The 15,696-nt window shown below is 43.5% G+C and overlaps 1 protein-coding gene across 1 annotated transcript; it reads left to right on the top strand.

The window, feature by feature from the left end:
• The first annotated feature begins 365 nt into the window (after positions 1–365).
• LOC104475056 (sulfotransferase 6B1) lies at positions 366–6,905 on the top strand. The gene is made up of 7 exons (XM_086745276.1): positions 366–567; positions 3,566–3,711; positions 4,171–4,260; positions 4,950–5,076; positions 5,509–5,603; positions 6,035–6,191; positions 6,775–6,905. The coding sequence occupies exons 1-7, from the start codon at positions 366–368 to the stop codon at positions 6,903–6,905; spliced, it is 948 nt and encodes a 315-aa protein (XP_086601402.1).
• Positions 6,906–15,696: the final 8,791 nt, after the last annotated feature.

Below are 15,696 nucleotides of genomic sequence, written 5' to 3'. Positions count from 1 at the left end.
CCACATGCTGGTTGTTCAGTTTGCAAATTGCACTACATTGTTCGCCAGTTAAAAATATTTCAGGCAATATTCTTTATAGATCTTTATTTGGTTTCATTTAACATTTTAAACGCTATTAGTTGTTGCCCCAATAGATTCCCATTCTTAGAATCAGCTGCAGCAAAGACTCTATGTCACTATTGTCAGTCTGCATTTCTGTAATTTCGAACAGAATTAACAGAGTACAGAGTTAATCAGTAACTTGTAGCTGCATTCCTGAGGGAACGCCATATCTGATTTGCTTGTATGTTGCATAAAGTTTTTCTGCATTGTGGAAAAACAGCCTGTATCTGTTTCTTTCAAAAGAGTTCCACACAGATACAACCATGAGCAGAAATAGGGAAAGAATAATTGAAATAGTAGAAAATTCTTTTTCACAGGGTGAAAAGCTTCCCCAAGAAGGCATGCTGTTTTCCCACAGAGGTATTTTATACCCTGCTGTACTTAGCAGCCCGGAAACTTTGGAAGCTCTGAAATCCTTTGAAACCAGGAGTGATGATGTGATTCTAGTAGGCTATCCTAAAACAGGTGAGTGTTGTTTTCTTGATAAGTAGTCAGGTACACAGTGCTGCAATCTGAGTAATATCTCAGAAAAGCTTATGGTGACGTCAGACTTCATAGCATCACAAATTTAAGTTTTAAGACATCTCTGGAGGTCAAACAATACAACCTCCTGCTCAAAGCTGGGGAAAGACCTAACTTTCAAAGTAAAGATTGGTTGCTCAAGGCTTTGTCCAGAAGAATTTTAAAACATTGAGGGTGGAAATTCACCACCCACTGGAAATCTATTACAGTGTTTTCCCACTATAGTGTTTTTTGGAGGGTTGGTTTTTTTTTATTTTGTGTGTTTGTTTGTTTGTTTATACCTATGTAGTCGGATATTACCTTGTCATGATCTGTAATATGCCTCTTTTGTAACTTCCTGGCCAATTTTCAGAAGAGTTGGCTCTGTCTTCATTATAACCTCCAGTAGTGGAAGCCTGCAGTGAGATTTCCCCATGCCTTATTTTTTTCTTCCCTAGCCTGAGCAAACCAAGCTTTTGTATGCATTTCATTTGCTCCAACTGCCAGTGATTTCATGAAATTCAGCAGGATTCTCTCCTGATTCTCAAAATCACTTGTGCTTCAGTGCAGAAACTGCACACAGTATTCAAGTGGTGAACTCACTAGTGTTGGGTAAAGCAAGATAATCACATCCCTTGATATTCTGACGAAACTCTTGCTAATAGAAGAAAGCAAGTTATTACCCTACTGGCTTGTTGTGGATTTGTTTAGTGAGGGGGGGCCTAAGGTGGCAGCTTCTGTAGGAAACTGCTAGATGTTGCTCCCCTTTGTTCAGTGGACTGGGCCAGGCCTAGGGCGGATACACTGCTGGCCAAGGCCGAGCCAATTGGTAGCAGAATGTTCCGTGATAATGCCTCTGCGATAATGTATTTAAGAAGGGGAAAACAAAACAAAAAAAAAAGATAAGAGAAGATGTGAAGAAGCTGAGCAGGGGCAGAGGGGGAGAGGGGGAGACGCAGGCCTCATGGGCCTTGCAGGCCTCACCCTCTGGCCTCTCGCAAGGCAACCGACTGGGCCCGACTCAGCCCAGCCCGGCTGCAAGAAGTGGAGAGGAGATGAGATGGATGATGTGAAGAGATTCTGAGAGGCGTCTGCCAGCCTGTTGTGGAGAACTTTTCTGGTCGGGACCAGACTACGCAGTCTCTCTCTCACTCCCCCACCCTCCAAGAGAATAGGGAGAGATAATATAAGAAAAAACGGCTCGAGGTTTGAAATAAGGACAGGGAGAAAATCCTTAAAGTTACCGTCACGGGCAAAACAGACTTGACTTGGGGAAAACTATTCATTTATTACTACAAACAGCAGGATAATGAGACAGGGAACAAGATAACCTCCCTCCACTCCTCCCGCTTCCCAACCTTAACATTATCTCTACTACCTTCCCCTCCAAGCGGCACAGGGGGAGGAAGAGGAAATGGGGGTTGCGGTCAGTTCATCACATGTTGTTTTACGCTGCTGCTTCATAGTCGGGGGAAGAACTCCTCACATTCCTCCTCTGCTCCACTGTGGGGTCCCACCCATACACCACAGTCCTTCATGAAACTGCTCTGGCATGGGTCATCTCTTCCACGGGGTGCAACCTCTCCAGAACGGCTGCCCCAGCAGGCCCTCCACAGACCACAGCGGCCTTCAGGCATCCACCTCCCCCGATGTGGGGTCCTTCACGGGCTCCAAGTGAATCTGCTCCTCTGTGGACCCCATGGGCTGCAGGGGGACAACCTGCTTCACCATGGTCGTCACCACAGGCTTCAGGGGAATCTTGGCCAGGAGCCACATTACTCCTCCCCCTTCTTCTGAACTGACCTTGGCGTCTGCAGCCGTTTCGTTCCTCTCACAAGAAAAGTTCTCCACAACAGGCTGGCAGACGCCTCTCAGAATCTCTTCACATCATCCATCTCATCTCCTCTCCACTTCTTGCAGCCGGGCTGGGCTGAGTCGGGCCCAGTCAGCCGCCTGGTAAGAGCCCAGAGGGTGAGGCCTGCAAGGCCCATGAGGCCTGCGCCTCCCCCTCTGCGTCTCTGCCCCCGCTCATCATCTTCACATCTTCTCTTATCTTTTTTTTTTGTTTTGTTTTCCCCTTCTTAAATACATTATCGCAGAGGCATTATCACGGAACATTCTGCTACCAATTGGCTCGGCCTTGGCCAGCAGTGTATCCGCCCTAGGCCTGGCCCAGTCCACTGAACAAAGGGGAGCAACTTCTAGCAGTTTCCTACAGAAGCTGCCACCTTAGTCCCCCTCTCACTAAACAAAACCACAACAGCACCACACAACCACTTGCTCATTCCCCTGTGGTGGGTTGGGGGAGAGAAACAGAACAGTGAAAGTGAGAAAAGTCATGGATTAAATAAAGACAGTTTAATACGTAAAGCAAAACCTGTGCATGCAAGTAAAGCAGAATAAGGAATTAATTCACTACTTCCCATCAGCAGGCAGGTGTTCAGCCATCGCCAGGAAAGCAGAGTTCCATCACACGTAACAGTTACTTGGGAAGACAAACTCCATAACTCCCAACAGCCCTCCTTCCTTCTCTTCCTCCCAGCTTTTATTGCTGAGCATGATGTCTTATGGTGTGGAATATCCCCTTGGTCAGCTGAGGTCAGCTGTCTCAGCTGTCCCCCCTCCCAGTTTCTTGTGCACCTTCAGCCCACTTGCTGGTGGAGTGGTGTGAGAAACAGAAAAGGCCTTGAGGCTGTGTAAGCACTGCTCAGCAATAATTAAAACCTTCCTGTATAATCAATACTGCTTTCAGAACAAATCCAAAACACAGCCCCATACCAGCTATTATGAGGAAAATTAACTCTATCACAGCCCAAACCGGCACACTCATCTGTTGACAGCCTAAAGTACAATACAGAGACAAACTGATTCACAAATGTGAACCAGTTTGACAGGATATCCAGGTTGACGTGAAAAAGTGCAGTTCGGAATGGATGTGCTACTGGTGTCTTTATCCTTTCAGGAACCAACTGGCTTGACGAAATGGTGAAGGAATTGGAATCAACAAATGCCAAATATACAGAAGAAGAAATGAAAGAGAGAATAAACGCTGAAAAGAAGCTAAAGACATTTCCTCGTCTAGAATTTGGAGATCCTGGCATATATGAGGTTGGCACGGATTAAAAATATTGGCAATGCTCTTCCTACAGATAGTAATAGCTGAAAAACAATGGCTGATCTCAGAGGTGATGGAGAGTCCAGAGCCTCACCAACTGATATGGTCAGCACAAGTAGAATGTACTATTGGCCCTGGTGTCCCAATGTTGGTGTCAGTGTGCATACAGTGCTGAGGAGCTACAAGGGGCTCAAGACCTAGACTCCGTGGGTTTGATCAGTAACACCTTTCTCTTGGATGTCCTGTCCTTAGGCCTGTCTCTTGTGAAATGGTGCTCTGTGGCAGAGGCTGGCAGAAGCCTATACCACCAATTCACCCCTGTGGGTTTTCCTAGGGGTGAGGTCCTTCTTCTCTGGTCTCACCTTTTCTTATTACCTGCAATTCCTGAACAGACACATGTCACTGAATAAGCTACTTCTGTCCTGACACATTTCTTCCCATTTGCTTTAAAGAGGATGAAGAAACTGCCTTCCAGAAGAATTATACTAACACATCTGCCACCTCATCTCCTGCCCCCATCCGTTCTCCAAAGCACAGCTAAAGTGAGTCTTCTTTTTGTATCACACTGCAAAAGCTTTTTCACTTCAGATTAGCATTCCTCTGAGATGTGAGATGCACGTTCTGCACTTTCACTTGGGCTGTTCAATGCACAGGCACATTTCCATGGTTGAAGAGGCAGAGTGCTGTATGCTGAGGCTGTGAACAAACATCTTCCCTCAGCAGCAGCTTTGCTGACTCAAGAGGTAACTGTCAGTGGGCTTTTTTTTTGCTGGGTGCCAGTGCCCCTTCAGAAAGATGCTTACAGGTTTGTGTCAGAAAACAGCAGGGCAAGCAGTTACTCTATTTGCTTTAACTCACCTCCAAGACCAGAGTATCTGTGGTAAGGTCATCACAGGCTGGGGCTAAGATGGTCTTCAATGCGAATTTTTGCAGAGAGAAGCAGAGGTGCACCCACAGCCTGCTTGTGGGTCTGCTGTTCAGCAGCCTATGAGCTCATTTCTCTGGATTGGAGTTAGCTCAGAGCTGTGTCCCAAGGGTATAAATGAGACGCTTCTTTTCACTCTGAAGCTCACATTAGCCGCAAGTGACCTGCCAAAGCTCTGATTTCTTGCTCAGGAAAGGGAATTAGACCAGCATTGTATGGTCTAGTGGGTGTTACTGGACATGTGATGTGTTCAGAAAATGGCGTTTTGGTCAGTCACCAAATCAGAACCAAATTATCTTCCTCTAGATCCTTGTGCTACTTCGGAACCCCAAAGACACAGCTGTCTCCTATTACCACTTCTACAACAACATGCCAGTGCTGCCATCTTTCGCCTCCTGGGATGAGTACTTTGAAGCCTTCATGAATGGGAAATGTACTTTGCCCTGCATCCTCTGGCATTCCTTCTTACATGAGGGGCATGCACAGGATCCTGTGCATAGGAATCCTCTAACATACCTTACCAAGGCACTCCCAGGACAGACAGACAGGTCCATGTTATGGCTGCAACAGGGAGTACCAGACAATCAAAGTTTCTTTTGTCCCTAACTCTGAACAGAGAGATCATGAGAAAGTTTTAGCTTGGTGTTTCTGTTCCCACAATACAGCTTATGGTTAGGTGCAACCCAGTGGCCAGAGCTGGGGGATCCTGCAGTGACCTCAGCTAAAAGAACAGACATGTTGAGCTGGTCCTCACTTCACCATCCTAGCGCCATGCTTAGAGAACTGTCTGGGCTGATTCCTCTGATTTGGTAAGGGCCTGTTTTGGGGAACACCCTATAAAGCTATATTTCTTCTTTATCTGCAGTGGCCTGGGGATCCTACTTTGACCACTTAGTGGAATGGAACAAATACATCGACCATGAGAGAATCATGATGATAAACTATGAGGAACTCAAAGAGGTGCGGCATCTCACCCAGTTTTTCCTTGATGGGTGCACTGTGTACCCCTCCTGATATGTATGGTTATAGGGAAGAAGAAACTTTTGTGTGAAGCTTGTCTGCCCCTTTAGAAGGGCATGCCTTTCTGAGCTACTCTGTTATGTCTGGTGGAGGCCCATAAGGTTAGGAAGAGGATAGCCTTGTACAGCCTTGCCTCTTAGTGGAAGAAGTCATATCTGGCACAGGAACAGTCACTTCTGAGAGAGAAGAAAATACCTTGAAGCTGAGGCCACCATGTGTGGATTTCCTTTCTGCTAGAGCTCTTAGATTTCCTCAGTGACACTGCAGGAGGCAGCCTCCTCTGCTGGGCTTGCCACCAGATGCTGTTTCCATGCCACAATCACGTTGTCAAGTCTTTTGGTTTCACCTCTGTGCTATGTTCCTTTGGCTAGGACCAGATACTGGGAATGAAAAGGATTGCTGCCTTCTTTGGATTCTCCTTGTCTGAGGAAGATTTTCACAGAATTGCCAAGAAGACTAGTTTCCAAGCTATGAAAGAGAAATCCAACGAAACCCATGGAAAATTTGGGGACATCCTCTTCCGGAAGGGTAAGCCTCTGCAAATGGAGAATCTGCCTTCTAAAGTTTCCTTCTAAGTGGTCCTCCTCACTTAACTGTGAGCTTATTGGGCTGTCTGAGAAGGAATGGTGTGGATGAGGTCTTTCCTGTGGCATCCTGTACAGCAAGCCTCTGCTGTTGGCAGGATTTGGGGGCTGCTTGTGAGAAATACACTGGAGCACCTCAACTGTCCTGACTTAAGGTCCTCAGCCGTTGCTTCCATGTTGCTCTATTTCCCTGTGTGGCCCCAGTTAGTTAGGCAAGTGAGGTGTGAAAGAGGGGACCAACACCAGTGTAAGTTATGCCAACAGTTATGCACCAAATCTGCTTGGGTTGGACAGTTGTTCTTTATAGAGGAGTGGTGGTATGGCCTTTGCTTGGCAGTCAGGTGATGAGGCTGATCCTTTCTTTCTTATCTTTGCTACCTTGCCTCTCCCAGGCAATCAGACCTCTCGGGCATAAATTAGATCCTTCCCACCTCATGTGTGCAATGATTCTGCCCCATTGCTACTTAAGTATTATCCTCTCTCAGGAATGGCTGCTTTCTGTCTTTGATACTTCTTGTTGTACACAGGAGTTGTTGGGAACTGGAAAGACCTCTTCTCTAAAGCTCAGAATGAAGAAATGGACCGAAAATTTGAAGACTGCCTCGGAGGAACAAAGCTGGCAGGAAAGATGAAATATGATGTGTACTGCAAGGCCTGAAAATAAGCAGATGAGCAACATGACAGCAAGTTGTGCCCCAAAGATGATTTTCCAAAGGTGCTTGCTCCCCATGTGTCCTTCTCATGAGAAAAGAGAGAAACCCTGCAGAGATCTGCCTGGTACTTCCAAGCATTTGGGTGGTAATTCTTAGGTGTTTGCTGGGCCTAGGGTGTATGCTTCTCTTGATGGAAACAAATAAAATGTGCACATGCCTCAAGTGAATGCCTGGTGTACTTCCAGGAGGGAGACGATGCACAGGCACCATAGCACCAGTCTGGTGGCTACTTCATGGCCTGAGATGGTGAATGAGGCCCCTGTGGTGCTCAATGGGGGCAAAGGGAACAACACAGGGCCTCTCCTCCTGACATATAGCTGGCTTGACATGGATTTGTGGTGTGGGTCTGAACTCCTAAATGTCTGTGTACAAGGAGAGCATGATAGTCTAGGTTCTGGGTTCTGTTTTAGATCCTGGTATTGACATTTGTACAAGGCCAGAAAGGCCTTTGGCACTTTGGCAAACTCCTCACTTTGGTGTAGGGCGGGACTTCCAGAGCTTTTACTGCCACAAACTCTTAAGTAATGAACTGTGGGAACAGAGAGTGCAGCACAGCTGACTGATATTGAAGAATTTGAGCTATGTCCTTGAACACCACTTGCTCAATAACAAAAAAACCCAGCAATTAGAACAAGATAAGTAAATACCAAAGGCAAAAATAGTAAAGACAACTAAAAATCTATAACCAATCCAAATGAAGCTTAAGGCGCGTGAACAGTATATTGCTACCAATCGAATTAGATGGTTAAGTGTGTGCACTTCGCGTGTAACTGAGAAAAATTATAAAAGACTTAGGCTGACTGACAAGAAAGGTCTCCGGAACACCATCCACGGAGTCCGTGTTTTTACTGCAACAATGAACAACTATATGTTTTCTGGAGTGTTTTACTTCCATTGGCCTCTCTAAGGACAGTTACATAAGTGGCAAGCAGGAAGAACTATGACTTTTGAATGGAAGGATCAAAGGAAAGAAACCCCTTAATGACCCTGTTGCTAAACTATTGAAACTGCACTTGTTCAACAATAAATACATTTGTGCTACACAGGTATGATTTCCACACCATCCTTGCTAGTATAAATGTCCTCGCTACAGCTGTGCAGAACACGCTGCACAACATTTTGTCACAACCACTCTTTTGGAAAAACACAAGAGCTAAGAAAATGTTGACTCTATCTGGCAAAGGGAATTCAGTTCCTTGGAAAAGGGATTCCTCTGACATATTCCCAAACAGATATATCTGCAGGACTCACACACTGAACTAAGTTTAAAAACTGAGCACCAGCAAGCCAAAATCTAGTTAGCAAAACTAGGAAATTGTCAAGGCCTTGTCAAAGCCCTGACTATCTGTGCCCTGCCCCGCAGGGCTCCTCTCACCCTGCCCATGGCCCAGGACCCCATGTCAGCCCCGTGGGGCAGTCAGCCCCTGCCCCAGTGATGCCACAGCAGAGCCAGTCTCCGGCTCCTCATAGCCCTGCACTGTCTGTCCATGGGCCCTGCCAAGCTGGACCCATCCACAGGCCCATGTCCTGGCCATCCTCAGCACATCAGTGTCCCCAGGGAGGTGCCTGATGCCCAGGGCTGGGGCTCCTGTGCTTCTCTCTAGACACTCTGCTCCTGGCTGAGATGGTGGGACTGGGCCTGACTGCCAGGCCCTACTCCATGTCTCCCTGATGGGAACAAGGAGTGTTGAGATTCGGCTCTGATGGGCCACTCACAGCCTGCTTCTCCATCACATTTTAGAATCACAGAATCATAGGATAGTTTAGGTTGGAAGGGACCTTTAAAGGTCATCTAGTCCAACCCCCCTGCAAGGAGCAGGGACATCTCTGACCAGATCAGATTGCTTAGAGCTTCATCCAACCTGGCCTTGAACGTTTCCAGGGATGGGGTGTCAACCACCTCTCTGGGCAACCCGTTCCAGTGCTTCACCACCCTCAGTGTAAAAAATGTCTTCCTTCTATCTAGTCTAAATCTACCCCCCTCTATTTTAAAACCATTAACCCTTGCCCTATCACAACAGGTCCTGTTAAAAAGTTTCTGCCCATCTTTCTTAAAAGCCCCCTGGCACCTTCTCTTCTCCAGCATGAACAGCCCCAACTGTCTCAGGCTGTCCTTGTAGGAGAGGTGCTCCAGCCCTTTTATCATCTTCATGACACTCCTCTGGACTCCCTCCAACAGGTCCATGTCGTTCTTATGTTGGGGGCTCCAGAGCTGGACGCAGTACTCCAGGTGGGGTCTTAGAAGAGCAGAATAGAGGGGGAGAATCACATCCCTCAACTTGCTGGCCACGCTTCTTTTGATGTAGCCCAGGATGTGATTGGTTTTCTGGGCTGCAAACACACATTGCTGGCTCTTGTTGGGCTTCTCATCCACTAGTACCCCCAAGTCCTTTTCCTCTGGGCTGCTCACAATCCATTTTCTGCCCAGCTTGTATTTGTGCTTGAGATTGCTCCAACTCATGTGCAGGACCTTGCACTTGGCCTTACTGAACTTCATGAGGTTTGCATGGGCCCACCTCTTAAGCCTGCCAAGGTCCCTCTGGATGGTATCCCTTCCCTCCAGCGTATCAACCGTGCCACACAGCTTGGTGTTGTTGGCGAACTTGCTGAGAGTGCACTCTATCCCACTGTCCATGTTGCTGACAAAGATGTTAAACAGCAATACTCCAATACTGATCCTTGAGGAATGCCACTCATCACTGGTCTCCACTTGGACATTGAGCCGTTGACCACCTTTGAGTGCAGCCATCCAGCCAATTCCTTATCCACTGAGTGGTCCATCTGTCAAATCCACGTCTCTCCATTTTCTAAACTTCTGTGCAAGGGTTGCCCATGTGAAATTGCTCTGCATGAAGAGTTGTGTTTGTCTCTGGGATTTTCATTCCCAGAAGAGTGGAACTTCATCAAACCCTGGGCTTTCATGCATGAAAAGAGATAAGCCACCATGCCCTATAATTTTGGAATTAGCAACGTTTCCATTTATTCCTTAATACGTGCCCTTTACTATTTCCTACATGGTGATATCAAAAGCTATCTAGATAACAGAAAGCAGTGTGCATCTCAGTGTCAGCAAGGAGTTGAACAAGGGAAAAAGCTTGACCAGAAATGAAGAAACAGTCACTCAAATATTCAAAAGGCCTTTACTAAGATGAAAAGATGGTATCTCAAGATTTATTGTTTTTTTTTTTTCCTGCAAAGGCATTTTGTAACCTAAGGCCTCTTAGCAGCCCAGAAACTTCAGAAGTTCTGAAATACTTTGAAATCAGGTGTGATGATGTGATTTTTACAATTTTGCCTAAAATGGATGAGTCTTTCTTGCTCCACTGCTGCAATCCAGAAGTGTGTGACTGCACATAGCACAGCGATAATGCCCACGACAGGTTAATAATGACTTCAGTCTACTGCGGAGACACAGGAGTAGGGGTTGTTCCACAGAGGAGGGCAGCAGGACTGGTGTTTCTATAGACCTCTTCCACTGCCAGACGCAGGTCACACCTGTGTGCTGGGTGGAGGTTCAGGCACACCTGCTACCCAGACTCTTGGACCTTTTTTCTCTCCCTTCCCATGCCTTTAAATCTTAGCATTTAGAATTACTGGATACTTTCATGTTCTGTCTTAAACACTTAGAGAAATATCTTAACAGATCATCTGAAGAAAAAAAGAGAAGATTATGTTTGAACTGCATTCCATCCACTTCATGCTCAACTTGAAGATGTTTTTCTCAGACAGAAAAGGTATACAATTGTGAGGTCTCATGTAAATATCAAAAGTATTTTAGATATCATCTGACATTAGAGTTGCATCACATCGAATTTCCAACTAATCTTAAAAGAACTGTGTTAGAAAACGCTTTATGTGACCGATTTTAAATGTGATGTGGCCAAGATTCAACCCACTTAATTAGATGGTGTGGTGGTGAGTGATGAGTAAGCTGAGAGAGATGCAGCCTAACTTTCAGCTCAACAGGGACAAAGGGCTTCTGGCTTCTAAAACAACATTTCTCACAGAAATCATGGCAATATGACTTGGAGAGATGAGCTCAGACCCCCCTGCTGGTTAAAAGGCTAAAACTGGATTTGGTCATCAGGAGGTAATGTAATACTTGCACACAAAAAGCTCTGAAAAGCAGTAAAATCCTTGGATGGGATGTAAATTCTTTTAGTCTGTGAAGATTGTTACTTTTCATTGATTCATACAATTTTTAAAAATTTCATTTTCAAAAGTTTATGACTTATATTTCCTTTTGACTAAGTTGACATCCCAGACTGTTTTGCATTTGTTCCTACAGACAGGGTCTTCCGTCTTTTCTGATTTCTGATATCTTATAGTTTCCCAACTGATGTTACCCAACTCTACTTAAAGGATTTCCTTCTCCAGACTTCTCAGTCTATGTATGCTTATGGGTGTACAGGTTGGAAATCTTGGCTATAATAAAACAGCTCCTTTCTAAGATACACAGGTCTTAATATTTTTTCTTTCTCATTTTTTTTTTATTTTTATCTATAGTCCATGGAACAATCTATTTCTAGTAAAATATTTATTTTGCATTTGTTCCCAATCCCATTAAAAAGAATTAAAAAATTCTCTTCCAGAAGAACGTTATCAACTTCACATCCTGCCCCACTAGTGTTTTTTCAAAGCAAGGCTAAGGTGAATCTTCCTTTTGATTTAATCTGAAATTACTGTTATTAATAGCATTTTCATGCAGATTAGTTTTCCACTTCCTGGGTAAAATGTCTTATTCTGAGATTATATGTAGGCTTTAGAGGGGTAATTATACATTTCCAAATGTGAAGTAATAAAGTGCTGTTTACAGAGACTGTACACACGCTCTCTGGCAGCTGCAACTATAATAGCTCCATAGGTTTTTGCTACCTTCAGCTCATCCTTGCCAAAGACAACTGCTCCCTCAAATTTCCTAGGAGAGCTGCTCCCTGGCCTCTTTCATCCCAAATACTTCAAACCAGAATCTCTTTAAACTAACTGTGAAAGGACCTTGAGTTGTCCAAAGCTTAGAGGTGAGCCTACCTGGGCCTTTTGTTTACAGTGGACACACCAATAATCACCCAGAGGGCTGTAAACTTCTAAATGCTACATTTAAGTTCAACTAAACAAGGACAACAAATGTTTAAAATATGGAAACTCATTTTCTTCTAAATGAGAAAATAATAGTATAACAGACCTTTTAAGCAAATCTTCTTTCTCCTCACAGATTTTGTCTCAGTCCAGCAACATTTTGTGGCATTTTGGGTTGCAGCAGGCTCCAAGCAGGCTGAATATTCCTGAGAAATTTGAGCTAGTGGCTGCCCCAAAGGCCAAGCTTACTTCTGACTGTAGTTGTCTGCTCCTTCTTTTGCACGAGCCCTTCTGCTTGTCTAACATCTCCAGCTTTTTGAAGTACCATGAAATACTCACTTTTGGTGGCAGCAAGCTGTCAGATTGTCCCAGCTGTCTTGCACAACCTCACCCCTGGTGCCACTGGGTCTCTAACAAAGAATTTTTCTGTTGCTTCAGAGGCTCGGCTCTGTAATTTTCTGCTTCTTTCATATCTGCCCTTGCTGCAGGCTTCCTGACTGCTAGGTTGTGCACCCACGCTCCAGATGACTCTCACAGCCCAGGGACCCCGACTTCACTCCTTCACCCAGAGTAGAGCAAGCACAGCAAGGCAAACAGGCAAACGCCTGGCTGGCTACTGAAAGGGAACAGGGTAGACACAACACTCTGCACTCACTGACTTTCAGTCTGACATGTTTCTGTAAAGGGAACTTTAGACCTAAAATCCCGTGGCAATCACTTAAGGCTTATGACATTCCCTCCAGTTGTTCTAGCAAGAAACTCATTCATTATTTGAAAAATAACAAATTTATGTCTTTGCTATCAAGAAACAACTTGCTAGCAAAGGTGTACATCCATTATTTTCTTCAAAGAGTATTGACAATTTTAGTAAATGCTAGAAGTATATATTTTTTTTTAGGATTACAGCATTTTTTCCTGTCCAATCAGTTGCATACTTATGGGTTTTTTTTCAGATTAAGATCCAGAACATCAAAGACACAGCCATCTTTTATCTCTACTTCTACTTTTACTTGTACTCCTGGGATAAGTACTTCATAGCTTTATGATTGGGAGAGATGCTTTCTGTTGTCTAGAAAGATATTCTGATTAACAGTGTGTACAGGTAAAATAGTTGTAGCTAAAGTAGCCTAGCTTTTTCGCAATGAACATGAAATTAGATTTTGACCTTGTGTTTGGCAGGTACTCCATTTTCTGACATTGTGGTAGTTATGTGTTTCCACTAGAAAAGTAGTTATACAAACACTTTTTAGCCCTGAATTCACCTAGGTTTTGAAATAATTCTCATGTATTACTTTTAAGGTTCCAAAGAGACAGATGTGGTGTAGTTCCACAGTGAACCTCTCTTAGCCAACAACTGAACCAGCGTTTAACGGCAGGAACTGGTTTTGTCCGAGTCTTGGTGCATTTGGCTTCTTTCCAGCTAATGCCACTGCTGGAACCTGATGAAAAAAGTTGCAGGGGAAGATGACTCTTCAGTGGTTCCTGTGCCCCTCGCTGCCTCTCACCAACTTTCTGATGGTTGGCAGGAAGCACATCTGGAATGCTCAAGTAATGTTTTTTTTTTTTTTTTTTTAATCAGAGAACTGCTCTGCCTGGACTCCAAGGAAAAAGGGAAGGCTGTGGACTGAAACATTGGGACAGGTTGCATGTGGTCCTCAGACTTCCTGTTGGATAGTTTCTAGGCCTTATTTATTGTGGCTATGTAATCACTTACAACCTGTGGAAAGCACAACATCACAGCAATCAGACTAGTGTAATTGCCTGAAGACTTGCTTACATTGATAAAACAAAACCCAAAACACATATTAAAACCATGCTAGTTATTTATGATTCAGTAAAAGTATATTAATGCCCTGGTATCAAAAGAAAAATTTTCACCGGCTAAGACTGGTTTATGGTATGGATAGTTCAATTCATTTTCCTTGCTTGCAATATGGAGAAAATACCAATTACCTAATTTTGAGGCTTTGTTGCTACTATTTGTAAATATTCCAAAGATAAAACATGTTGAGTACTATATCCTGCATAAAATGGAGCAATAAAATTGTTGAGTGGCATTTTTTTGGGGGGAAAAAGGAATAACCTGACAATGAGAAAGACTATTATGATGAAAAAACTCATACTATGTTCAAAAATACAGAGATTAAAGGTTCTGATAGAACATAAATGATGTTAATCATACCACAGACACGCATGCTAAAATATTTGCAGAATTCATTTACAAAGGTTCCTCCACAACTGAAATCTAATAAAGCACTTCTGAGTATCCTCCTACTATACAGAAAATCTTTCTTCCATCTTATTCCTCCATGGTCAGTTTACTGTTGTGAAAACTGAACACAGTCAAGGAGCTGGGAACAACTCAGAATTCAATCTGTTATTCACCCCAGCTAGTGCCAGGACATTATGCTTCCGTGCTCCTCTGTTCCTCAGTCCTTATTTCATAGTCCAGGTCCCACAGTTAAATGCAAACCCAAGGTCATGAAAGGAAGGTAGTGGTGAAGGAGAAGAAACCTTTTCTTCTTTACATAATGTGTCTTTACATTCACTATTACTGAATACTTTTTTCTCTTCAACAGTGGCTTGGGAATTGTACAGACATTTCAATGATGACTATCTAAAGTCAATATGCTATGAGGAATCAGAGGAGATGGGGTTAGTGTTATTTAAAGTAAAGCATATTTCAACTTTTAGTCAGTGTATTACTGAAATAATGTACAACAGGACCCATTAAGATCAGTTCAATGATGCTTCAAAACAGAAATTGTCAGGAAATTGCTGTTCCTGCAAGTGAAATTAAAAGAATATATATTTATGCAATACAGTTGCTGGCTTTTATTGAAACCTGAAACACCAAAACATATTTTCTGAAAAAGCTGGAAAATTTTACATAAAACTTTCTATTCAATCAAAAAGCCCTTTTGTTCTTGGAAAACATTTTGGCAGGTGATCTTACCATACACATTGAAATGTATTTTGGAAGAGTAAAAATTGGGTTTGGATATGACATAATTCTAATCAAGTCCTCTTGCAAAGGAAGAGTTTTGCCAACTTCAAACAAAATGTGCTAAAGAAGCTAGGCTTCACAAACAAAACCATTTTGCCCAGTGCTCTCCATAATAATCCTCAGCACCAAAAATCTGCACATCTACACAGTGTCAAAGGTGTAAATCCCCAGTCTTTCAGCAGAATCAGGACAACTCTTAGAGGTGCACTTTTCATTCTTAAGTTGTCTGGACAATGTCAGCCATGTATTAATAAAGTCAGTGGCCTCATTTTCAAAATTGCAGAGCATTTATTTTCCGTGGGGATCAGTAGATGCTGATAGCTTGGAATAGGTGTTAAAATCAGACCAGCTAACATCATCATAAAGATACATAAGGATATATAAAGATACTTTGGAGGGAAATTTTGACCAATGTGTCAATTTTTTTTTAAAGGTCCAATATATCATCATGGAATTTAAACTGCTTAAGACTAAACTGAAGGGTTAACTGTAAAAGATGTATTTTACAGATTGAATTGAAAACTGCATTGCAGTAACATGAAATATTATACATTTGGCAAAAGTGTTTAAGTACATCTCCCACTGGCCTTACTTCAGATGAAGTGCCTTCTTCACACTTCTAAGTGTCTTCTTCAAAATGTCTAAAATAGATA

Source organism: Chlamydotis macqueenii, chromosome 3 (assembly GCF_036417535.1).
Source record: "Chlamydotis macqueenii isolate bChlMac1 chromosome 3, bChlMac1.mat, whole genome shotgun sequence".
NCBI classification, from domain to species: domain Eukaryota; kingdom Metazoa; phylum Chordata; class Aves; order Otidiformes; family Otididae; genus Chlamydotis; species Chlamydotis macqueenii.
Note: the sequence above shows the minus strand (reverse complement) of the source record. Positions and strands in the feature narration are given on the sequence as shown.